At 37.2% G+C, this 27277-nt stretch overlaps 1 protein-coding gene and 1 long non-coding RNA gene across 2 annotated transcripts in view; both read right to left on the reverse strand.

Moving 5' to 3' along the window:
• LOC115412490 (contactin-associated protein-like 5) overlaps positions 1 to 27277 on the reverse strand; it is a 108996-nt gene that overhangs the window by 18075 nt on the left and 63644 nt on the right. Inside the window, exons 5-12 of the mRNA XM_030125023.1 lie at positions 25015 to 25218; positions 21902 to 22086; positions 20456 to 20599; positions 19340 to 19613; positions 8727 to 8870; positions 7037 to 7196; positions 2992 to 3098; positions 1406 to 1525 (exon numbers count right to left, since the gene is read on the reverse strand). Coding sequence (XP_029980883.1) covers positions 1406 to 1525; positions 2992 to 3098; positions 7037 to 7196; positions 8727 to 8870; positions 19340 to 19613; positions 20456 to 20599; positions 21902 to 22086; positions 25015 to 25218 — 1338 coding nt within the window. The remainder of the gene's footprint in view (positions 1 to 1405; positions 1526 to 2991; positions 3099 to 7036; positions 7197 to 8726; positions 8871 to 19339; positions 19614 to 20455; positions 20600 to 21901; positions 22087 to 25014; positions 25219 to 27277) is intronic.
• Positions 13043 to 13262, reverse strand: LOC115412524 (uncharacterized). The gene is made up of 2 exons (XR_003934348.1): positions 13153 to 13262; positions 13043 to 13075 (listed from the first exon to the last, which is right to left on the reverse strand). It is a non-coding gene; the product is annotated as an uncharacterized LOC115412524 (long non-coding RNA).

Consider the following 27277-nt stretch of genomic DNA (forward strand, 5'->3'; position numbering starts at 1 on the left):
CAGGGGTGTCCAACATATGGCCCATGGGCCAAAACCAGCCCACCAAAGAGTCCAATCCCTCCCATGGGATAAATGTGTGAAATACAAAAATTACATTAAAGATATTAACAGTAAATGATGTTAAAATCATTTTAGTTCACGTTCCACATTCAGATCAATATGATCTAAAGTGGATCAGACCAGTAAAACAGTAACAGAATAACCTACAAATAATGTTAAAAATTGACAAATAAGAACAACACATACAATAACAAGAATAAAACACAATAAAAAACTAATAATTACAACAATAGTAATAATAACAACAATAATAATAAGCAATAAGAAAGGTAAATTAACAACAAAAAAACCAACATTGCACGTTTTGTACATTGATTTTTTTTTTTTTCTAAGTCCTGTTTTTGTATTATTTATTATGTATTTATTATTACACTGGTCCTGGGAGACACTTTTGGTTTCTCTATGACAGTGATTCTCAAACTTTTTACAGAGGAGAACCCCTGAAATACACTTTTTTAGCCAAATACACCCAACTCTCGCTTCAGAATTTTTTATTGAAAATGAGGCAAAATTTATTTCTGTGCCAAAGGTGTCCGTTTATATTTGAAAAACTTTGTAAACAAACCACAAATATTTAGCTGTAATATATAAAAAATAACAAATTTTTTAAAAGGAAATTTTGTGTAAAAAATATAAGCTAAAAAGTGCCCTCTTTCATTGATAAGAAAAATAAATAAATTGGTCATTAATTAATAAATGAACCATTCATCAACAAAAAATAATTACTTAGCTACTCAAATAAACTCACTTTGAATAATATAAAATAGCAATGTTCAGAAAATGTTACCAAAGCTTAAAAAAGATGATTGACAATAAAACTATTATATGAATGTATTTATTGTGTTTTATATTTCAGCATTAATTCTCATTATTTATTTTGTATTCAGGTCATGATGACTTATTGAATGTATTTTCCCCCCAAAATTTAATAATAATAATAATAATAATAATAATAATAATGATAATGATAATAGTAATAATAATAATAAAAATTGCATTTATAAAGCACTTTTCATTCAGCAGAATCTCAAAGTGCTACAGAGGAAAGACAGTCCAATAAAAAATAAAAATAAAAAAATAAAAATATTAATTTCAAGTACCCCCTGGGCTTCTTCCAAGTACCCCTGGGGGTAAGCGTACCCCACTTTGGGAACCCCTGCTCTATGATATTTTCAACATGTTTGATTGACAATTAAAGAAACTGAACCTGAACCGGATCTGATTCCACAGGTTCTAGTAGACCCCGTTCACCTTCCTGTTAAAGCCTGTTTTCCTGGTGGATCATGTGAATGTGTGTGACGGTTTCTGATTGGACAGAGGATGCCCTGGTGGTGGCGGTGCTCACCTGTCATGTTGCAGTAGACCTGTGTGGGCCCCAGGGGGCCGCTACCATCTGGATCAATGGAGTAGAAACCTGACGAGCTGCCAATCAGCTTGTAGGCCTCGCACGACGACTCGTAGATGGCTGGAGGCAGAAACATAAGAGAAGACAAGGTCAATATGACCACTGCATGGAAAGAATTCAACACAAATAAATAAAACCAGCACAAGAATTCAACAGGAAATAGACCATTACTGTACAAAAGTAAAACAAACCCTACAGACAGACAGGAGTTAAATAAAAATCAACAAAACAGTCGATACAATAAGAAACAACATCAACCCAAATGAACAAAATAATGAACTAAATTAACAAAGAATGAACAAACTGGACAAAAATGCAGAAAATAGGCAAGAAAATGAGGAGAAAAAACATCTCAATAATCAACAGAAATTAATAAAATGACAAATAAAATGACAGCAAAAAAACCTACTGAACAAAATAAGAAAATGAAACAAAAAAAAGCAATTAAATGAACAAAAAACCCAAGAAAATCAACAAGAATGAACAAAATAAGTAAAAAAAAAAAAAAAAGAACAAAATACTCCAGAAAAATCGAGAACAATCAGGAAAATAATGAACAGGACAAGAAAACAAATGACAAACTAGCAGAAATAATCAAGAAAATGAAGAAAATGAAATGAATGATCAATGAAATGAGCAGAAAAACAATGAAATAAAAACCAAAATGAGCAAAAAGTGATCAAAATAAGCAGGAAAATGAAGAAAATACTCCATAAAATCAACAAAAATGAATAAAGTAATGAGTAAATAACTAAATCTAAAATAAAAACCCTTGAACCCTTGCATGAATTTTGTAAAAACTTTGATGATTGTTTGATGAAATACTGACCTATTTTCTTTTTTTAATAACAGGGACATTCATGATTCTGTCATTAAACAAACTCTCTGAAACTGGTGTCTAATTGAACATTTATTTTTCATTTCTTCTTCCTGTATTAGAACTTAACAGATGCTTCCTCTTGTTGACTGAAGGTGGTTTCTTCTTCTGTGGTGTTAAATGAAGTCAGTCTGTGTTTGGTCCAGTTTATCAGTGATTCAGGAGACGTTACAGTCATTTCTTCTTCTTCTTGACATGTGAGGACGGCAGATGCATAGAAACACAGACTGACTGGAGCCTCGGTCCTTTAAAGGACACTTATGCTGTTTTCATCATCCCAACGGATACCGTTTATTACACGTTTAATGATGAACGACGAGTGGAAAGACTTAAGGAAAAAACACAACTATGACACCAGAGGGACGATAAAGACCAATGGAAACGTTAAAAACACAATTAGAGATGGAACAGGAAACACTACAAAAAGATTAGAGACGTAAAATCAAACACTAAAACAATGCAGAGAAATGAAAAATTAAAAACTGAAAAAAATGATGAGATGTAAAATTTAAATTGTAAGTAGTAAACTGAAGACCTGAATGTCTGCCGATTAGAACCCTATTAACACTGTCCTCTGTCAGTTCAACTATATTTACCCCAAACGTGGTGCAGAGGATTTTATAATGGAACCAGAACCATGAATACTCACAGTTGTGGCATGTAGCTCCAGAGTATCCGGTTCCTGAACAGTCGCAGGAAAACGAGCTCCAGGACTGACGACATCGACCTCCATGTTCACACAGGTTCGGTAAACACCTGAAAAACACCACACAGCCCCGATATGAACTTTAAACAAACTGTGCTGAATTTCCTGGTTTTCTGTGTCATGAGTGGAGTGTTTTTAAGCTGGGTTTGTAACAGAAACACTTCGATATGTTTGGGTTTGGATCATTTGGGTAAAAGTCGATGAAAAAGGTAAAACAGCGACTCATTAGCTGTGATTCTTCATTTATTCATGGAGGCATTGATGTCGGTCCAGGTGCTTTTCAGTCCCAGAGCTTCTCCTCTGTTTCTAAAAAGTGTCGACTGTCGCTGAAGAGTTTGGGACCTTGTCTCCATGGCAACAGCAGCTGAGACTCCTGGGTATTGTGGTGTATGGATGGGCCGTGTTCGCCATCACAGATCAATGCACACATATGAGCTGAAGTGGATCCGAAAAGGAAACAGAAAACTGAACCGTTTTCAGACACTCCAGGACACCACCGTGAAAATGTTCAGTAATTAACATAAATGAATGTCTTAGTTTGGCTTCACCATACTTTAGTCTAGTTTAACCATCTTTAAGTCTGGTTTAACCTTCACATAGTTTGTTTAAACCATTTTTTATACTAGTTTTACCAACTTTCAGTCTGTTGAAATCATCTCCTAGTTTGGTTTTACGATACTTTGGTCTAGTTTTATTTTAGTTTTGATGTGTCCGTCCCTCTGGATCAAGGTTAGTCTGGACTCATCAGACCATGTGACCTTTTCCCCTTAAACTCAGTCCGATCTGTCTGTCTGTCTGTCTGTCTGTGTTTATGAAATTTTCTAACAAATTCACATTGCGCATTCACATTTGACTGAGTTTGGGTATACTTCAATACACAGAACACCTTTTCTGTCACAGTAAATGGCATGTCTATTCCTGAAAGCAGAACAATAAAAATTATTACACTTTTTTGAGCAAAAAGAGCAAACTAATTTTAAACAAATTATTAGTTGATGAAATGATGTTAAGTTTGTTGGGAGAGCCTGTATATATACCTGGGCACTGTCTCCTTCAGACTCAGGTCCTCTACCAGAGGCCTTGGAGCCTGAGGGTTCTGTGCAGGATCTTAGCTGTTCCTAGGACTGTTCTCTTTTGGACACAGATCTCTGATGTTGTTCCTGGTATCTGCTGGTTCCATCCTCTCAGCTTGGGGGTCACTGCCCCCAGTGCCCCCAACACCACTGGTACCACTGTTGCCTTCACACCCCACATTTTCTCTATCTCCTCTTTCAGCCCTTGGTATTTCTCGAGCTTCTCGTATTCTTTCTTTCTTTGTGATGTTGCTATCACTTGGGATTGCTACATCTATCACTACTAGGGCCCGTCAATTAATCAGGCTGATAATAGCATATCACCGATTAATCAACATCGGTCAATATGTAACCGATGTATTAACTTTTTGCTGCACAGAGATTCTGTCTGCTCCTGTGTGTCTGTGCTGCCTGGAGAGTTAGAGGAAAAGTAAAGTGTGTTCAGTTTCACTTTGACAATCACGGACTGCTACCCCCCCCCCCCCCCCAATCTGTGGAGGGAGCCGAAGACCAAAGTGATGGGTAGGAGATCTTCCAACTGGATTCAGCTGGAGGCTTTGGCCAAGGAAGAGTGGGCCAACATCCCACAGGAGACATAAGAGAACCTGTGGACACTAACAGGAACCATCATCAAGACCAAAGGCTACTCTACTGACTATTAAGAACAGACACTGGACCAAGTAAACCTAGGGTATGAATGATTTTGAACATGGTGTTTTTTGGAAATCCACTAATAAACTACTCCTCAAATAAAGTATTTCTAAGTATCATTTGTTGTTATTCCCTCACTTGTGTATCTTATGTAAGTCTCAAACAAACTTGAGGAAACTCATTCATTTCATCACAAAACAAAAAGTCACAAAAAATGGCAGGGGTATGAAGAATTTTGAGGAGGACTGTACATAATATGATCTGTACAAATCCAGGTCTTTTCTTCTGAGGAGAATGTGTTTTTGTCCATATTTCTTTTCAGTAGATGACGGTTCTTCTTGTCCTTCAGGTTTTAATAATGTGTTTGACATTTTTAACCCAATTTTAGTCGTTTCATCTCTATTTTTTTGTTTTTTTACTTGTTTCCTTCCAATAATTTGACTCTTTGAATCACTTCCATCTTTTCTTCTGCTTGAGCATGAGTTAAAAGGTTAAAGTACCGATCAAACATATGAATGGTTGCAGTATTCATCCAATAAAAGGATGTGATTGGTTTGAGTTTTACTGTTTTTATTGTAAAGTGTATGTTATCCAATTCTAAAGTGTTTAGGAGCTTTACATTGCAGTGTTGGATTAAAATGTGTGTATTTTACAACTATTTCCTGATATTTTTTTGCTTATATTTCCCAGAATGCTAGAAATCAGCAGAAGTGGAGTTGAAATCCTGAGTGTGTCAGGTGAGTTTCCTTCTCTGCCACATTCATTAAACATTGCCTTCCTTCAGCTCATCGGTATTTTGCTGCCGTTGCCTCTGCAGAAGCTTAAAGCCTGTTTGTGTTGTTCTGCTCATGACAAACTCCTGCTGAAGGCGATTCTGCAGCGCTTTGATCTGAGTGAAACGTGTCAGCGCAACATTTAAAGCATAAATAAAGCTTTTAGCAGAAACACAGCGATGAAGGAGGCATTTGTGAAGGGAAAACAAAAGGTGGCAGACGTCCCAGAGGCGTTAACGTCGTACATAAAACACAGGTAACGCCACGTGGCTTCGTTATGACAAAGGCTTTATTAAAAGTGGAATAAAACCATCAGCAGCAACGCGGCTGTTTGTTCACATCGGATGAAGTCGGAGACGCGCCGATGCATTACCGTCAGAGCGCCGTTCGTGTTTACGGGATGTGAACACAATAAGCACTTCAAGGAAACTCCAAACCGCACTCTGTGATTAATAGTCCTTCCTCCAGCCTCCTCCACTTTCACATAATTGCCGTCCTTTCGAGCGTGCATCTATAATTTCATACACTTTCATCTCTCACCCATTAATTGCAGCCGAACTTGCCGCCGCAGCCGGATAAGGTTACGGCCGCCGCTTTAATTAACACCGAGCTCTTTCTGCCATCGTGTCCACGGCTGCTCTCACAGGTCATGAAATTACAGAAGAGTGTACGCCGGACATAAACCCGGTCATGAAATCTGATTGGATGCTGAGACAAAAGACACATGCACACTCATACAGGTTTATGTGGTCGACGGAGGACGGTGATAATGAGGCTCAACCATAGACCAGACCCAGACAGACCAGACCCAGATAGACCAGACCCAGATAAACCAGACCCAGATAGAGCAGACCCAGATAGACCAAACCCAGATAGACCAGACCCAGAAGAACCAGACCTGAATAAACCAGACCCGGATAGACCAGACCCAGATAAACCAGACCAGGATAAGCAAGACCCGGATAGACCAGACAAGGATAAATAAGACCTGGCTCATCAAAGCTAAACCAGACCTGGATAAACCAGACCTGGATCATCAAGGATAAACACCAACAATGATGACAAGTCCTGGTGAAATGATGTCACTTCCTGTTGTGGTGTAAACAAGTAAAGTAAACCTAAGGATAGTTGGTGATAGAAGGTGATTGGATCAGATCTATAAACCACCTGTGGTCTGGACTGGACTGGTTTGGCCTGTCTTAGACTGGTTTGGTGTGGATTAGACTGGTTTGGTCTGGTTTAGACTAGTTTGGTGTGGATTAGACTGGTTTGGTCTGGATTAGACCAAAGTTAGTTAGCTGTCATGGTGCCGTCCTCTGCCAGGACGCTGTTCTGAGCCTCCACCGCTGCTGGTTAATTGGACGGTCCTGTCACTTGGCCTGTCTCGATTGGACATGTCAAGGAAACATCCCCCCACCAATGAATTAACAAAGTAAACACGGTTCTGCTGTCCGCTCACATTACCCATGATGCATCAGCCCAGGGCCTTACCTGTCTCTTATGCTGCAGGTGTCAAACTGCAGCTCGTTGTAGTTTCCCAGCAGCCCCTGCTGGACATGACCCAGGCTGATTGGCTGGCCATTGATGGAGATGAGACGCATGCAGCCCTGGAAGGACTGGGTGGGGTTACGGCAGCCATTGGGGGGGCAACCTGGACAGCGAGATACAAAAAAATACAGGAAGAAACAGGACGAAAGAGTCAAAATGGATGAAAATAAGAAACAGAACCAGAGGCAGAATACTTTATTATAAGCCCAGGAGAAATTATTGTGTGTGTGTGTGTGTACATATATTATATATATATATATATATATATATATACACACACACACATATATGCATACTATATTTACGTATCTATCTATACACATACTATCTATACATATATATATATTCATCTCTCTCTCTTTATTTATTTATATATATATATATATATATATATATATGTAATTGTAATTATAATTCTGAGGTGAAAACAGTTGACTGTACAGAGTTAAAAATCTCCAGACAAACAGGCTGAACTCATCCTGAACAAACTTTTTCTGAAGTTTTTTTTTTTTTTTTTTTCTGAAGACAAAACCCAGGGTTTGTGTGTCAGAATGTTTTAGCTTTACTTCATCAATAAAAACAATGAAGTGCTTGTGATTCATTATGAAGGACACTGAACCTGGAAAATGAGGATAATGATTGGATTTAAAGCAGGTTCATCAACTGTAAAATTATTACAACAGGTTTATAAGTATTTGGACAGTAACACAGTTTATAAATGTTTCCTCTGTTCACAGTGAATCTGGAATGAACCAATCCTGGACTTTGATTCAACTGGTTTAACACAAATATTACACTAAACATTTAGGAATTACAACTATTTTAACACTAGAACCACCATGAGGTCATTTTGACCTCTTAAAAAGTGTGAACCTCGTAAAAACCCTGTTGTATTCTATATTATTCTATATTTCTATTCTATTCATCCTGTTCTGTAAAGGGACTTTCTCATATTTTATTACATGTATTTTTCCATTGATAGTTCAACTGAAGTGACTTTACATTGTTATGCTGCTAAAGTAAAATAAATCCTACCATGACAAAATTACACAATTCTCCTATTATGTTACTTGATCTATTTTTATGTGGTATTTTGAAAAGAAACTACCAAATATTCCCGTAACAGACTTGTAATTTACAGTTCTAACCCTGCCGTGGTTCCAGGTCTAAATGACCCGATGGCGGTTCTAGTGAGTTCCTCTGTTTTCAGTCACTGTCCAAATACTTCTGGACTAAAATAACCCAGTGGATGTTCAACAGACGAGTTAAATGACGGGACAGCGGTGGCTAAGAACACATGCATATTAGATCAGATGTCAGTGTTGAATTATTGAAAATGCTGCACAAACACAAGTTGAACGGATCCCAGAGGACGACAACCACCTGTTGGACAAGAATAGACTGTATTTACATGGATGATCGGATTCAGTTGGATCTGTTTAGAAAAAAAAGGATGTTAGTTATGCGTCTGTGATTGAAATTTCAGGTTAAGGGTCCTGGAGGTCTGGATGGGATCAGATGCCTGAACGTAAATGAGTTTAACATTCCTGTTCTACAAGAAGAAACAAGACAAAAAACAGGAGATAAAAGTGGGTCTGAAAAGAACCAGAACCAGATGGACCCACCCTCTTACCTCCGAAGTAGAAGTTCCCTCTGGGCTGGAGCTGCTCCCATTGGTCGACGGTGGCGGCAGGTTCGTTGTCCAGGGTCAGACTGATCTGCAGACTCCTGGTGTCCACGCTCACAGAGTGCCACAGTCCGTCATTGACCCGGTGACCTGGAAACAGATGCAGTGACCTGGTTCAGTCGGACCCAGACCACTGTCAGGGTTTACATCCAACAAACCACAGAATGAACGTGACACTGAAACATCAGTTCTTTTGGGTCTGGATGAACGGACGGGTTCTGTTTACTGGTGGAACATCAGTGGAATCAGTACTGACGTTTGTTAATGATTGGATGTTACATGAACCAGGTTTATTCTGTATTTACTTGCTTGTTGTCATTATTATTCTACTTTCATACTTTAAAGCTTTTATCAGTTTAATGTCTTTCATTTTTCTGGTCTTTATTTTATTTCATGTTTAATTTAATATCAGTGGTTTTCACTTATTTTTCCACAGTTTTTTTGTCTGAAACTTGCCTTTACATCCACAACTGATTTATTCCTGCGGTTTGTTCATATGTGATTTTATCTTTCCAATTACACAATCAACTGACTGACCGACCAACCAACCAACCAACCAACTGACTGACCGATTGACTGACCGACCAACCGACAGACTAATCGACCAACCGACCGACCAACCAACCAACCAACCAACCATCCTCCTCCTCTTCTTCTTCTTCTGTTGTTTTCCTCTCAGTGCTGTTTCATCAGGTGAGTCCAGACTCCTGAGGACACTCCGACCCCCTCCCCCATCCGCTCTTACAAACTCTATCAAAGTCCAGTGAAGCCTGTCGTCTTCCCAGAAGGCCGCGGGGCCGTCGTTCTCTCCACTCCATTGGTTGTTTCATGGAACACAGCGAGCGGCGGCGGGGGACGGCCAGCTCCTCCAGCTCCATTGACGTCAAACCGAGCTTGAAGTAACAAAACAGAGTGAACCTGTCGGATCCAAACCCCACCCCCCCGGCCCCCTTCACCCCCACCCCCCCGTGTTTCTGTTGCTCAACTATCTGAGAAATGAAATGGCGGCGTTGAAAAACCCCTGCAGAGGTTTCCCATCATGCCGCTGTGTTCCCCGTGGCGGCGGTGTCTCAGATTCCCATCAGAGGCGAGATCGGGCCTTTAATGACGCCGCTCACCTGTCAAAGTGTCCTGATGTTCACTCGTTTATCAACGGGGGCTTTTCGCCGAGCACCGCCTCCAGACGCCGCCGTGTCAGACACAGAGTCAGAACAAAGAGAAGAAGAGTTCACAAACATGACTCAGTCCGACGGCTTTTACACCAGTTCAGTCTGTTATTTCTATTTTAGATACTTTATACACCAGGGGTGTCAAACATACGGCCCATGGGCCAAAACCGGCCACTACAAGGTCCAATCCAGCCCATGGAATGAAAAATTACACTGAACATGTCAACAATTAATGATGTAAAAATCATTTAATTCAGGTTCCACATTCAGACCAATATGATCTCAAGTGGATCAGTAAAATAACAACAGAATAACCTAGAAATAATGACAAATACAAACTTTCTCTCTGTTTTAGCATAAAAAAAAAAGTTAAATTACATGAAAATTTTTACATTTACAAACTATCCTTTCACAAAAAATGTGAATTATCTGACGTGAATAATCGTCTTCTTCCATTCTGACATGGTGTTATCTTAAACGTGTCTTCCGTTTTAACTCTGATGAGTGTGTTATGGTTTGTAAAATGGAGGATGGGACGGAACATGGACAAACATCGATGTGATGTTGTTACGTCGTCAAGGCAACGCGATGTTGAGTTTCATTTGATTCTGTTGTCGTTGTCTGTGTAGAAGCTGCTTTTTCATCATGAAAAAACTGACAAAACATTCACAGCAGGAAACTACAACTCCCATGACCACTGAGGTGAGGTTTATTCAGGAATGACTGATGGTTCAGTCAGCGCCCTCTGGTGGTCGTGTAGTGACATCTTCTACACGTCAGCAGGTTAACGTCACAAATATGGATGGAGACAGAGGAGGTACATGTGAAAGAAACATCAGCTGTCAGAGGTAAACACTGTATTTATTTTATATAATACAGCTTAATATGTTTTTTTCTGATCCTTAAATTGTGTGTTTGTGTTGAAACTGAACTGAATTATCTCAGATTCTGACGCATGATAAACAGGTCTTTTTTTAACCTGTTTCCTGAACTTGAAACTCATTTTATGGTAAAATAAAGACCATGTCCCTAAACCAGTTCCTGTTCCAGCTCAGACCGTCCTGGTCTTGACTGCTGGCCTTCGCTCAAACCGTCCTCCTGGGCTTCAGGTGGCACCAAGGCAGATCCGGGTCTGGACCGCTGTGTTCCTCCACCAGACTACAACCTGCTTCAGGGGGTTCTGGAGGCAAATGGACCCTCAGAGGGTTACAGCTCCGAGGAAAACTCAATATTCTCTTTTCAAGCTTAAACTCCACCTCAATGTGATGGAGTTAAAGTGGGTTTAGTTCTTTTCCTTCATCTTCATTATGTTTCTGCATAAGCATCGTCTCTGAGAATCACCCAAATGAGGATTAACCCCATCAGGATCACCATTAGAACACATTTGTTTATGGTTGTTTTGCATCAGAAAACAGCGTTTTTTGCCAATTCTTTTGCACCTTTTTTCAGGAGGAACTTAACTTTCAATATCTGGCCATTAATTATAATCATATTTATTATGAAAAACAACTGTAAATGTTCATAACAAATCTTTATGAGATTATAGAAATAAACTTTCAACTATTTTCCATGTGTTCGAATATTTTAGTTTGTCTAGATCATTCTGTGTCCATGTTCTTCTGCTTCCTTTTAGTTCTTTCTAGTCATTTTTATCCTGTGTGATAGTCTCTGTTGACTTTCTGTCTAGTTGTAGACAGAGCCCCTCATTTCACTGACAAAAACATCCATCATCTGATTCGAATACAGACACTGCATCTCTATGTGCCCTGGATAGCTCTGCATATATAATTTATATAATATTTACAGATAAAATACAACTATCAATGAACTCTGTCAATGAAAATAATGAAAAAAGGCAAAAAAACATGTCAAAACACACCAACAGAACACTCCAAAACAGCACTAACACTATTATATACAATTACCAACAAGAAGTCACCACTAAAACCTCGCTAAAATGCTGCTATAAGTAATACAAATCTTCCACCTCTCTCTCTCCAACTACACTCTGCTGCTCTCTGCTCCACCCACTTCCACCCCTCCCCCTCAGCCAATGCAGACCTCTACCGTAATGTGTTATAGACCAATAGAAAGAACCCAATCTCAGATATAACATGACGGTTGGATTTGGTCAATAACTTAAATGGCAGTGGATGTGAAATTGTGGCACCAGAGACACAACTGTCCATAAAGGGTCAATATCTGAAGAAATGAGTTTTTATCCAAACTGGCAGTAAATTGATGCTGAGGTTTCTCCAAAACTACAGCAAAATAAAGTAGAGAATCTGGAATGTGAGAAACCTGAACATTATGCAGAAAAACGTCCATCTGTGAGCTGAAGCCCAATAGAAACTGATAGATGACGACTCTGAACTCAGGCTGAAGCAGAGGGAATGGAACGTTCTGGAACAGCCAAGACCGAATCCTGACGTTAATCCTGCACAAATACTGAGACAGAAGAAGAAGACGTTCACAGGAGGAAACTGAGCTCTGAGATCTGACGCTGATCCATGGAGAAGACGAGACGGAAAACCTGCAAGACGACAATGAAGGCTGGAAAACACAGATGGTTCAGGCGGAGACACTGAGGGGGCGAAGACAACGAGGGGGCAAAGTAATTGATGGGGGTGGAGACACTGTCGAAGGTTCATCCAGTTTTAGGATTTATGTGAAGATCAGACCATGGCTTAGAGCAGATTTATATGGAAACCACAACCAGACCTCAGAGTGTAAAAAGTAAAGTGTGTAAATGTTCAGTTGTTTGTTTTGTTTCAGTAAAATAATGTGAATTTAACCATCAGGTATCTGGGTGAGCATATAATGCACACTGTGCACTTCATGTTGTAAGAGGTCGTATTACGGTGGAGGATGAACACATCAGCACTGGTTGGTTTTTACAACACTTTCATATTTTTTTTTTATGTTGCGCCTTCTTCATTTTTATCTTTTTTTCATAATTTTCCTCCTCTTGTAACCTTTCAGTATCCAGGTGAACATATTATATACAGTTTGCACTCCATGTTAAAAAAGGTCATATCAGTTTATACAATTTGTTTTATGTCAAAATTTAAAAGTTCATTTTTATTTGATTTCTAAAATTCTGAGCCATCCACTAAAACCAGCACACTGTAAACAATATTTTCTTGGTAGAACAACTACCAAGAAGCACAATGACCTCGGCAAATGAGAACCAACACAGACACTGTAAACAATGTCAAATTCCTACACTAACGCCCTTCTACCAATTAAATACAAAATGCACACTGACACATTTTAGCATTTAACAATTGACCTAACACAAAAAATAATTATGCATATTAACCAGTGTTGGTGCTAATCATTGACATATGCCAGAATGAAAAAATCAAAAAATAACTAAATTTTTATGTAGTATATCGAGGGAAAAATGTTTTTTGCATCAAAAATATGTTTTTTCTCCATTACAAACATGGCATTTAAAGGGTTAAAAATATGACAGTTATTGACTATTTGGTATTTTTGTATATGGCTCAAGTTGATGAAATACAAAACAATACAAAAAATTTAAAAAATGTTGAAAACGATCTGTATGAAAAACATTGACATTACTACGAAACTGCAGATGATGCGCTTTGGGTGATTAAAGGACCTGTATGATACCAGAGGGTTAATGTGACTGTTCACAGTCTGTCACTGTTAATGTCAAGTGTCTGATGTTGTTTCAGTCAAATGGATAATTCACCTAATCATTTCACACATTTCACACTTCATGTGAAAACGACAACAGCTGATCAGTCACATGATCTGATAACATTTAAATTAAAAAGGTGTCGCTGCATCCCATCAATGTACATTTACTCTAAAAAAAACAAAAACAAAAAACAAAAAAAAACCCAACAAACCATTACAACTACCTGAGCCTAGCCCAGCTGTGTACATTTAGATTTACAGAAACCCAACACTGACATAAATACTGTATACAACAGTTTTTTTTTTTACCTAGTTTATATAAAACTGTAACTTTACTGATGAAAAAACAAACCTGTTGTACTTATATTTTCTGTTCATATATAATATTACTGTTTCTACTAAGTACTAATTTATATGTTTTTGTGTATTTTTGGATACTTTCTTAGTTTAATCCTTACTCTTAATATGACTCCTACGCTGCTGCAACACTGAATAATTGTGGGACTAAATAGGGATTATGTCATTTTATCTCATCTAAATTTAACTTTTTCATCACATTCTTCGACTCTAATCGACTTGTTGTTTATGACAATGATGTGAATAAAATGCATTAATGTGCATTAAAGTTAAAGCCTTCCTTTTCTCCACAGATTGTGCAGGGATGGTCTTTATGTCTTTAGTTCTATTAATAATGAGCCATAATTCTGCAGATAAACGGCTTCTCTACAGAACCGTCTGGTTACAGAACCCGTTTTATGGATGAATTAACGGGTTCCTGTTGGAGTCGGAGCTCCAGGCCATCGTTATTTCAGCCGTAAACGTTGAAACCTGGCAGGTACGTATGGTTAAAACTGAAGAAACAAATGTATAAACCAAATCCAAAGATCATCACAGACACAACTAATGGATAAAAGACAAGTCAGTATCTGACATGACGACGAAAAGGCAGAAAAACATTTATTTATGTGTTTTACTGTGTATTTAGCGTGCATTTTGAGTATGTATTTAGTGTGTATTTTTACACTGTATTTAGCTGTGTTTTACTGTGTATTTTAGTGTGTATTTTTACTGTCTATTTATGTGTGCTTTTCTGTATATTAAGTGTGTTTCACTGTGTATTTATCTGTGTTTTACTGTGTATTAAGTGTTTTACTGTGTATTAAGTGTGTATTTATGTATGTTTTACTGTGTATTTATGTGTTTTACTGAGTATTTATCTGTGTTTTACTGTGTATTAAGCGTGTATTTATGTGTTTTACAGTGTATTTATCTGACTTACTGTGTATTAAGTGTGTATTTATGTGTGTTTTACTGTGTATTAAGTGTGTATTTATGTGTGTTTTACTGTGTATTAAGTGTGTATTTATGTGTGTTTTACTGTGTATTAAGTGTGTATTTATGTGTTTTACAGTGCATTTATGTGTGTTTTACTGTGTATTAAGTGTGTATTTATGTGTGTTTTACTGTGTATTAAGTGTATTTATGTGTGTTTTACTGTGTATTTATGTGTTTTACAGTGTATTTATCTGTGTTTTACTGTGTATTAAGTGTGTATTTATCTGTGTTTTACAGTGTATTTATCTGTGTTTTACTGTGTATTAAGAGTGTATTTATCTGTGTTTTACTGTGTATTAAGTGTGTATTTATGTGTGTTTTACTGTGTATTTATGTGTGTATTTTAGTGTGTATTTAGCTGTGTTTTACTGTGTATTCATGTGTGTTTTACTGTGTGGAAAACTGCCAGGAAATAAAGAAAAGCCACAGATGTCAGAGGCTGGATTTATTGGGTCAGAATTAGATGAAAACAGGAGGAAGAGTTTCTGAAACTGACGAGAAAATGAAAAAAGACCAAAGTTCTAACAATATAAAACTCAAACTCAGGTGTAAAAGTCCAAACCTCCTCCTCCTCGTCTGACATCGACTCAGACTGAATATGATGCACATATTTTTAGATTTGGTCTGAAATATCATCTGTGATGCTATCAAACTGATCTCAGATGTCTGTTATCTGCTCATAAATCTGACCTAAAACTGTCCTTACACATAGATATTCACCAGGACTTTAACCCTTTAACGTCTGTCAATGGGAGGTTTACACCTGTATGACCTGTTCTATCAGGACATTAATGCACTGTTATTGGTCTGTACGTCCATGAGATGATGACGCATCATTCAGCTCAGATTCACCATGATAACCAATCACAGAGCAGACTGCAACTCCTCTGACCAATCACAGAACAGACTGCAACTCTACTGACCAATCACAGAACAGACAGAAACTCCATCGACCAATCACACAGCAGACAGGAACTCCTTCAACCAATCACACAGCAGACAGGAACTCCTTCAACCAATCACAGAGCAGACAGGAACTCCTTCGACCAATCACAGAGCAGACAGGAACTCCTTCGACCAATCACAGAGCAGACAGGAACTCCTTCGACTAATCACAGTTTAACAGCGTTAAAATTCATGCAACTTTGAGTCAAATCTAAACAAAAATACAGATAAATTTAGATTGTACGTGACTCAAACACACAGAAAACATCCAGAAGTCTGATGTTATTCTGGTGAATGTCATTAAAAATAATGAAGAAATGAAAAACATGCACAGATAATCTGTGTTTTTCCATCTGAAACTGACCCAGTTGGATTTATCCATTCATCAAACACGATCAGATCATTTCTGATTCTGTTTGTGTTCAAACTGTCACTGAGGACAAAGCCTGCTTCATGTTCACATTTCTACTGGGTTCTACTGAGTTCCACTGGGTTCTACTGAGTTCCACTGGGTTCTACTGGGTTCTCAAGATGTGACAGGACTTTAAATCCATGAGGATCAGAGGTTACGGCATTCAGCCTTTGCTGTTTTGTGTGATTCTTTCTTAACATTCCAGTATCTGGGTGAGCATGTTATGCACACTTTGCACTTCATGTTGGAACATAACGTGCTGTGCAATTTTAATCCCCCTCAGCCAAATATAGTGTAAGGTCCTGTTGAAAGTTTCTGCCCTATCATTTAAATTAGATTGTCTTTGTGTAAAATTTATTATATACATATTTAGATTTGAAAGAACTCAGATATTATAACTGCAAAAGGATATTTAACCTTGAAAAAGTAGGTCAAGGTCACCTATTTTCAATATTCTTCTGCTCCATGCCAAGATGCATCCACAGTATAAATTTGGTGCAGATATGTCCATGCATTCTTCAGAAAGTGAAATTGCGTCATTGAATGGACAGACAGACAGACAGGTGACAAAAAAATTATTAACCAGTGTTGGTGTTAATCTTTGACATATGCCAGGATGAAAAAATAAAAATAAATTTGTAAGTAGAATTTTGGGGCAAAACATTTTTTTGGTGTTTTTTCCATCAAAAAATTTGGTTTGTTTCCATTACAAACATGGCCTTTAAAAGATTAAAATATAACAGTTATTGAGTATTTGGTATTTTTGTTTATGGTTCAAGTTGATGAAATACAAAAAAATGTAAGTTAAAAACAAAGTGTATGAAAAATATTTTGACAAAATTACAACTCTGTGCATACTATACGCTTTAACTGATTAAAGGACCTCTGTGATACTTAAGGATTAAATCAGAGGTTCTATGAACAGACTGAGTTCTACTGGGTTCTTTGTCTTAAATCAGAGGTTCTATGAACAGATCAGTGGTTTCCTACTCATGTATTTCCATCCAAGGCTTCGTCCAATCAGATGCTGTCGTGTGCATGAGTCCGTGATCCCGTCACGGCTCCAAAAACACACCAGTCCTGACATTTTTCTTGATGCCACTCCGAGGAAATGAGGGTTTTATTGAGGACAAGGCGCTAAAAATACAAAGGATGAAATTACGGGCGGAGCGGCGTCTTGATTTGTTTCAACATGATGGATGAGGGTGGCGGTGGTGGCGGCTGCGAACGGAGTGAAATATTACAAATACAACAAGAAAAACAGGAGGAGAAGGAGACGAGGAGTCAAGCGGAAGATTCACAACCGAGGATTCAGGTCAATGAACGACAAAAAGAACACTTTTACCCACATTTATGTCAGCAAACTGAGGCTGAATAAGAAAGAACAGACTGAAAATATCCAACATTATTAAAGGAAAACGGTCAGATTTGACATCTGAGTGATCAAACATTAAGGAAAAACTGAATAAATAAGAAGATTTAACCTGGTTATGGATCAGTTTTGGACTGAACTGATGGTTTTATGGTTCATTTACAAACACATTCACATTTGATATATATGACATGAAATGAACAGGTCCAACTGTAACCACCATCTGGTCATGAAGTAAAACCTGATTCATTTAATGTTTTATTGATTATTTCCATCTGAATATTCATTTTCTACATGTGAAGAATATTTATGTATGAACTGAACTAGAGAAATAAATCTGCTTGGTCTGAATTCTATCAAGTGGTGTGTTTTAGCGTGAATTTACTGTGTATTTATGTGTATTTTTATTTTATTTATGCATATTTAGTGCATATTTAGCGTGTTTGTATTTTGAGTGTGTAATTAGTATGCATTTCTGTGTATATTTAGTGTTTATTTCTGTGTATTTTTAGTGCATATTTAGTGTGTATTTTTGTGTATATTTAGTGTGTATTTCTGTGTGTTTTTAGTGCATATTTAGTGTGTATTTCTGTGTATTTTTGGTGCATATGTAGTGTGTATTTCTGTGTATTTTTAGACAGTATTTTTAATGCACATTTATTGTGTATTTCCATGTATAGTGTGTATTTCTGTGTATTTTTAGTGCATATGTAGTGTGTATTTCTATGTATTTTTAGTGCATATTTAGTGTATATTTCTGTGTATATTTAGTGCATATGTAGTGTGCATTTCTGTGTATATTTAGTGCATATTTAGTGTGTATTTCTGTGTATTTTTAGTGCATATTTAGGGTATATTTCTGTGTATATTTAGTGCATATGTAGTGTGCATTTCTGTGTATTTTTTAGTGCATATTTAGTGTGTATTTCTGTGTATATTTAGTGCATATTTAGTGTGTATTTCTGTGTATTTTTTAGTGCATATTTAGGGTATATTTCTGTGTATATTTAGTGCATATGTAGTGTGTATTTTAGTGCATATGTAGTGTGTATTTCTGTGTATTTTTAGTGCATATTTAGTGTGTATTTCTGTGTATTTTTAGTGCATATGTAGTGTGTATTTCTGTGTATTTTTGGTGCATATTTAGTGTGTATTTCTGTGTATTTTTAGTGCATATTTAGGGTATATTTCTGTGTATATTTAGTGCATATGTAGTGTGTATTTTAGTGCATATGTAGTGTGTATTTCTGTGTATTTTTAGTGCATATGTAGTGTGTATTTCTGTGTATTTTTGGTGCATATTTAGTGTTTATTTCTGTGTATATTTAGTACATATGTAGTGTGTATTTCTGTGTATTTTTAGTACATATTTAGTGTGCATTTCTGTGTATATTTAGTGCATATGTAGTGTGTATTTCTGTGTATTTTTAGTACATATTTAGTGTGCATTTCTGTGTATATTTAGTACATATGTAGTGTGTATTTCTGTGTATTTTTAGTACATATTTAGTGTGCATTTCTGTGTATATTTAGTGCATATGTAGTGTGTATTTTTGTGTATTTTTAGTGCATATTTAGTGTGTATTTCTGTGTATATTTAGCGTGTATTTTTGTGTATTTAGCGTGTATTTAGCGTGTATCTGGCGTGTGTCCTGACCTGCCCAGGCCTCCGCCCTCTGCTGGGCCAACCCGTGGAGGTTGAGCAGCAGTCGGCTGTTGCTGATCTGCAGATCCAGTCTCTGGGGTTCTGGACTCAGCCGGGCGGAGAGCAGGAGGCCGTCGGGGTTCCACGTCCTGAATTGGAACCTGACTGAGAACCCACCCATGATGGAGGAGGGGGCGGCGGCCGGCAGTGACAGGAAGCTGCTGCCAGAGCTCAGGAAGGTGCAGGCGGCAAGCTGAGGCCGCGAACACGAGAAGGTCACGTTACCCTGAGGACGGAACACGGAATCGTACATCAACCAGGATTAGACTGGAATGGGGTTAGAACTGGATCAGAACGTCCCCGCTTTGACCCACAGACGAACACTCAGCTGCACTTTACACTAAACAGGCGCTGAATTCAACCGAAGCAGCTTCACAACAGAGAAATAAACCTATTTAACTGAGGGAAACTGTAGAAAAACTCCTGAAAAATTATGAAGCAAAATGAAACTGACATAAAATATAAAATAAATATAATAATATTATAATAAAACAGAAACTGTGCTCAATACACAATGAAACAAAAAAGAAAGACGCACCAAGACAAAAACTAACAAAAAAGAATGAAAAAGAAGACAAAATCTACATAAAAGATGAAGAAGAGTAAAAGAGATAAACATGATGTAAAAGTCACAATGAGCCCAGAATTTAGAAAATAACAAAAACCAGAAAAAATAAAACCAGGGGAAAATAAAGATAAAAATGATGATTTACTAAAACAGGAAAGTGTCAGTGAACACAACATCAGTAAAGGTGGTTAACGTACTAACCTTCAGCATTAAATGATGAGATTTCCATCATTCTTGTCTTGTTTTTTCATCTTTTACATCATTTTTTCATAAAATATGCATCATTCTGTTCTGACTACTTTACAAATAAACATATAAAACATTAAAGTTCATGTGTTTTTATAAAATTTATGACATTCTGAATAATTAACCAGATCCAGAACAAAACAGATTCCAACACAAACATCACTTTATCGCCTGTTAAACAATATTCAACTTTTAGGTCCAGAACATTAACAGGTTCAACATGTTTGAGTTTGTGGTTAAAACCTCGTACTCACCACGCTGTAGATCTGAGGTTTACGTCTCTTCGCCAGGTCGATGATGTTGATTCCGTTGTAGTACAGGTTCTCGATGCAGCCATGGAAGTTCTTCCTGAGGAATGTTCCAGGTTTTCCAGGCAGTGGGATTCCTCCAAAACTTAGCTGAAACAGGCAGGACGAAACATCTGGAGTTAATGTCTTTACAAGTCCATAAATGAAAAGATGAGACTTTATGGATCTGACAATGTGCAAATTCACTTAACAGCAACAGGAAAAAAAAAAGAGTGAAGAAAAATGTGCATAAAGATAGAGAAAAAAAACAGACAACAGAAAGTAGGAACAAAACTACACAGGTTATATATATATATATTTACATTAGTAGTATGAATAACAGTGTGTATTAAAGACAGTAATATTATATTAATATATGATATTAACTAAAGTAAACTGAAAAAATACTCAAGGCAAAGAAAAAAACACATCTTCTCCTGGTTTTAAAAAACGATATAAAATGATGAAAATGGAATTTTAAAAAAAAGACAACACAACAGAAAATGGTTAAAGTTGTAACAAAAACCAACAGAACACAAGACGCAAAAAGATAAAAACTAACGAAATGTCAAAGAAAAAAAACAATCAAATTTTAGTAATTCTATTGAATTTTTGGTTCATTTTATTGATCACTGGCTATTTTGTTCATTTTGTTGCTTATTTGATTAATTTTTACTTCATTTTAGTCCATTTTTGTTTGTATTTTTATATTATTCATTATTTTGTACATTTCTTTCATTCACTTTTGTTCATTTTATTTATTAAAATATATAAACCCAGTGTGTCCATCCATTGATCCAACTCCATGGGTTTTACTGGTGACTCAATGTTGTAGAAGATGACGGTGTTTCCACGGTAACGATGAAGCCTCTGAACGTCCAAATGGGTCATATCTGATGACCATGAAAAGATGACCAACTGTATTTCACACCAATTATTTACATGTATTAATAGGATTAGTGGATCAACAGGTATTGAACAGTTTAGATAAGTAGATGGTTTTGGTTAAAAGTGGATGTTTGGGTCTTTAGGTTAATATTTCAAAAATTCCAAAAATTAAAAAATGTAAATTTCTCAAAACTGTGAACAAACTTTACAGACATTGTCCCAAGGAAATGAATTTGACCAGTACTTTAGTCAGAGAAATTGCTAACCAAGACGATGAAGATGACGCCAGACACAGCTTCTATTGACCAGTGAGATAAAAAACAAGGTGAAGATGAAGTAAAATACACAATAAAAATGAATAAAAGACGCATCGACATGAAAAAAAGTTAAAGACAAAGAGGTGAAAGTGATGTGAAAGTTGAGATAAAATGATGAAAACTAAATGAAACACAGTAAACATGTTGACTGTGACGTGCAGACAGTTGTATTAGTAGTAAAGCCTGCGTCGGCGGCAGTGGCGCTGACCTCGTAGTCGACCTCCAGCGAGTCGCCCTCCCCCTTGGTGGTGAAGTGCTGGCTGTGGGCATCCACCGTCAGGTTGACCTGTTTGTTGAAGCGTTCGATGACCACCGAGTGCCAGTGCTGGTCGTCCAGGAGGCTGCCCACGGTGACCGCCACCCAACCGCTACTGAACCGCAGCCTGGTGTCGTCTACGGGAAAACAAAGAAAAACCATCAACCACAGTCGAGACAAACAACCGAGACTTAACATGAAGTAAAAAAACAACAGAATGAACTTTGACCCTGTAAGGACCATTAGAACAGGGTGAGATTTATTTATGGGTTTTTGCTACAGAAGTGACAGAAAATGTCTTTTTTTTGTCATTTCTTTTGCACCTTTTTTCAGGAAGAACTTAACTTTCAATATCTATCCATTAAGTATCATTATTATATGGAATAAATGCTTAAAACAGTGTGTTATAGTAAAAAATAGGGTTAAACAGACTGAATTTTTTTTTTTTTTTTATCATTTATTATGAAAAACAACTGTAAATGTTCACAATGAAACTTTATGAGATTATAGAAATAAACTTTACTCTACTTTCCATGTGTTCAAACATTTGAGATTGTCTAGATCATTGTGTCCATGTTCTTCTTCTAATTTTTAGTTCTTTCTAGTCATTTTTACCCTCAGCCACACTGGCCACAGGATATTGTCATCGGTTGGTTGTCCATCCGTCCATCTGTCAAAAAACTTTGGCATGCACTGATAAGTCAGACCACTGGGGGCAGTAGTGCACCTGATAAGTCAGGCCGAGGGTTTTCAAGTGCACACATGCTATTTTATCCTATGTGATAGTCTGTGTTCACTTTCTGTCTAGTTGTAGACAGAGCCCCTCATTTCACTGACAAAAACATCCATGATCTGATTGTTTTACGAACACTGCATCAGTTTATGCCCTGGTTAGGTCTGCATATAGATTTACATATTATATATGCATTTACATAATATTTACATATGAAATACAAGTATCAATCAACTATTCAAATCACAAAAATACAGATAAAAGAGTAGAAAAACACATACACTAGTAGAACACTCCAAAAGAACACTATCACTATTATATACAATTATTTGCAGTATTTAGTAGTAATTCACCACTAAAACGCTGCTAAAAGTAATAAAAATCTTCAATCTCTCTCTCACTGACTGCACTCTGCTGCTCTCTGCTCTGTCCAATTCCACTCCTCCCCCTCAGCCAATGCAGACCTCTACCCTAATGTGTTACAGACCAATAGAAAGATCCCAATGTCAGATGAAAGATGACGTTTGAATGTCGTCAATAGTGTAAACGCTTCAGGAGTTACAGTCATTTCAGTGACGGTGGATGTAAAACTGGTGCTGGAGACACAATCGTTAGGTTAATAAATTTAATTTACAGAATAAATGGAATTAAAGTGTAGAAATAATGAGTTTAATTAGCAGGCAGAAACAGATCTGCTAATAATGAGATCCTTTTTCTTGTAAATGTCATAATTATTTAGTAATTACAGGACGACTCTGGTAATTATCCCCGACTCGACCTGAGCCAGAGTTAATACAGCAGCAGAGTTATGACAATAATAAGACGTCAAAACACGGAGGAAAAAAAACTGTAAAAACAAAAAAAACCACAATGAGATGCTGGGAATGTTCCATAAACTCACAATGGTTGGAGGAACCCAAGAATCAGATTAGACTCAAACATTTACAGTCGTTCAGCTCCAGTTACAGTTTTCCAATAGAACAGAGCAGATTTAATAACAGGAGCATAAAAACCTGATATAGTTTTATCATCTTCAGTCCCTCATTTAATTCAGCTTCTATAAACAACACAGAGGATAAAGTGAACCATCCGGATGGAGAAACTATGGAGATGTTTAAGAACCTGGGAATTACTGACAACAGAACAACAGTTTTTACAGAAGTTTTAGAGTTTGAACTTCAGTGTTTAACAGAAGGTGATGAAAGTCTGCAGTCAATTTGGGTCAGGGGTGTTAAACATACGGCCCGTGGGCCAAAATGGCCCCACCGAAGGGTCCAATCCATGAAATGCAAAAATTACAATGAAGATATTATTAATAAATATTCAAATCATTTTACTTCAGGTTCCACATTCAGACCAATATGATCTAAAGTGGATCAGACCAGTAAAATAATTACAGAATAACCTAGAAATAAAGACAAATACAATTTTTTCCTCTTTGTTTTTGTGTAAAAAAATTTAAATTAGATGAAAAAATTTACATTTACAAACTATCCTTTAACAAAACATTTGAAAAATCTGAACAAATATGAACAACCTGACAAAACCTCAGGATATTTTAGCCACAAAAATCTTAAAATGCATAGTTGACCAAAACCTCAGGACATTTAGACTACTAAAAATCTTACGACATTTATCTGATTTATTAAACCCATGCATTGTTTTTAACTGTCTGACAGCTATATAAAAAAAGGTGCAGATATAAAGATAAACATTGAGTTTTGCTTTGGTTTAAAATATGTAAGACCATCTTCCTATAGAATATGATGAGCTTTAACCTTCTGCTGACTTCAATAAAACATTCTCTACAACAAAACCAAGAGGTCAAGATTTGGGACTGGGTCAGGTGGACTCACCCAGGTTCAGGTACTTACGGTAGTCTGACCTGAGCCACTCTGTTAGTCTGGGTCAGGTGGACTCACCAAGGTTTGGGTACTTTTGGTGGTCTTTTGGTGGTCTGACGTGGGCAACCCTGTTGGGACCAGGTCAGGTGGACTAACCTAGGTTCAAGTACTTTTGATGGTCTGACCTGGGCCACCCTGTTGGTCTGGGTCAGGTGTACTCATCCAGGTGCAGGTACTTCTGGTGGTCTGGCCTGGGCCACCCTGTTCGTCTGGGTCAGGTGGACTCACTCAAGTTCAGATACTTTTGGTGATCTGATCTGGGCCACCCTGTTGGGACCAGGCCAGGTGGACTAACCTAGGCACAGGTACTTTTGGTGGTGTGATCTGGGCCACCCTGTTGGTCTGGATCAGGTGGACTCATCCAGATTCAGGTACTTTTGGTGGTGTGACCTGGGCCACCCTGTTGGGACCAGGTCAGGTGGACTCACCCAGGTTCAGGTACAGGGCCAGTTTTCCTCGGTGCAGTTCCAGGGTGATGTAGTCTCCTCGCTGACCTTCTCCGTGCAGTAAAACTCCCTCCGCCTGTCGACTCTTAAACCTCAGAGAGATCACGTCCTTCACCGTCGACATGGACTTCTGGTTGAACCGGTACAACAGAGCACTTCTGCCGTCAAAGTCCGCCACGTCTGACTCTGGAAAGACAGAAAAACAGGACGGTGAAGAACAATGAAGACCAACAAAGAACGATGACCAAGGCGACTGTGAGCAAGAAAGTCTGAAGTCATGTCAGGTTCAGAAGGAGAACAACAGGACCTGAAGACCAGTTAAAATATGTAGACCAGAGGTGTCTAACGTGGGCCCGTGGGCCAAAACCAGCCCACCAAAGGGGCCAATCCAGCCCCATGGGATGAATCTACAAAGATCAAAAATTACACTGAAGATATCAACAATCAATGATGTCAAACTGGTTTTAGTTCAGGTTCCACATTAAGAATAAAATGATCTAAAGTAAAATAATAGAATAACAACCTAGAAATAATGACAACTCCAATTTTTTCTCTTGGTTTCAGTGCAAAAAATAACGTTAAATTATGAAAATATTTACATTAACAAACTATCCTTTAACAATAAATCGTGAATAACCTAAAAAAACAATATGAACCTGACCAATATTCTGCCTGTTATTAAAAGTTTTGTGCCTTTGTAGATCTCATCTGTGATGCACATGTATAAATGATAAACTGAGGCAGAATATTGTTAAAACTGCATTTATTTTCCTTAAGAAACGTCTGTTTTTTCAGGTTATTCACATCTCTCTGTTTGGAAAGTTTGTAAATATTTTCATAATTTAAAGTTGTTTTTTTTTGCACTAAAATAAAGAGAAAAGTTTGTAGTCGTCATTATTTATAGGTTATTGTGTTATTAATTTACTGGTCTGATTCATTTGAGGTCAAATTGGGTTGAATGTGGAACCTGAAAGAAATGAGTTTATTGATCCCACGAGGAAATTCAACGGTCAAGGCAGCAACAGAATAAAGTCCAAGAAAATGTGTACATGCATAAAGATAGTGTGAAAAAAAAGAAATATAATAACAATAATAATAATAATAACAATAATAATAATAATAACAGTAATAGTAATAAGAACTAAACAGACTATATACATACAATATTTAGAATAGAGTTTACAATAAAATGAAAAAGAAGGGCAGCGATAGATAATCTGACATAATCAACATCTGGTGTTTTTCCATAAAGATGACAGTAGATTATCTTGTGCTCTGTGGGAGTCAGCCTTTCTTATTTTCTCGGGTGTTTTTCTTTTCTATCCATTGTGAAAGACACTATATTAAACCAACAGGCCGTGAATGTAAAGCTTTATCCTCATTATTTTTAATGATGCTGAAGTCGGACTTCCAACACGTCAAACTGCAGAATAAAGCTCGTGTTAGGGAAAAAAGAAGTCATTAAACACATCACATCATATACGTGCAGCGATCATAGAGATACAAGACATAGATCTGTTCTGTTCATCATAAGTACCAAATAACACTTCAATAAGCCCCTCCCACAAACAGCTGCTGTCCAATCCTGTGTTATCAACCATTACTAAGGACAGGAATCCGGTCAAGCTTTTAAAAACAAGTAAAGGCTGAAGGAATTTTCATCTAGAAACATTACATTTTATCACTAGCTCCAGTCATTATGGAATAGATGATGTTATACATTCATTCATTTATTTATATATTTATATGTTCTGTGATGGAACCTGTACGTCAGATATCACATATACGAACACAACTTTGGAAAAACATGACTGGAAAAACAGGAAAACAGGACCATGAAGAACAAGGAAGGACGATTAAAAACAAGAAAAAACGATGCAGAACGATGAAGAATGACAAAGAATGGCAAAGAACCAGTAAGAATGGTGAAGAAGAAGCAAAGATGATGAAAAACAAGAAAAAACGATGAACGGTGAGAAACGAGGAAAAACAAGAAAAAAATGATTAATGACAAAGAACGGCAAAGAAGAACTGTGAAGAACAACATGGAACAATGAAGAACGACAAAGAACAACAAAAGAACAAAGAATGGTGAAGAACAGCATAGAACAATGAAGAAAGACAAAGAACAATGAAGAACGACAAAGAACAATAAAAGAACAAAGAATGGTGAAGAACACAGAAGTATGAAGAACGACAAACAATGAAGAACAATGAAGAATGGTGAAGAACAACAGAAAAATGA

Source organism: Sphaeramia orbicularis, chromosome 21 (genome assembly GCF_902148855.1).
Source record: "Sphaeramia orbicularis chromosome 21, fSphaOr1.1, whole genome shotgun sequence".
Taxonomy (NCBI): domain Eukaryota; kingdom Metazoa; phylum Chordata; class Actinopteri; order Kurtiformes; family Apogonidae; genus Sphaeramia; species Sphaeramia orbicularis.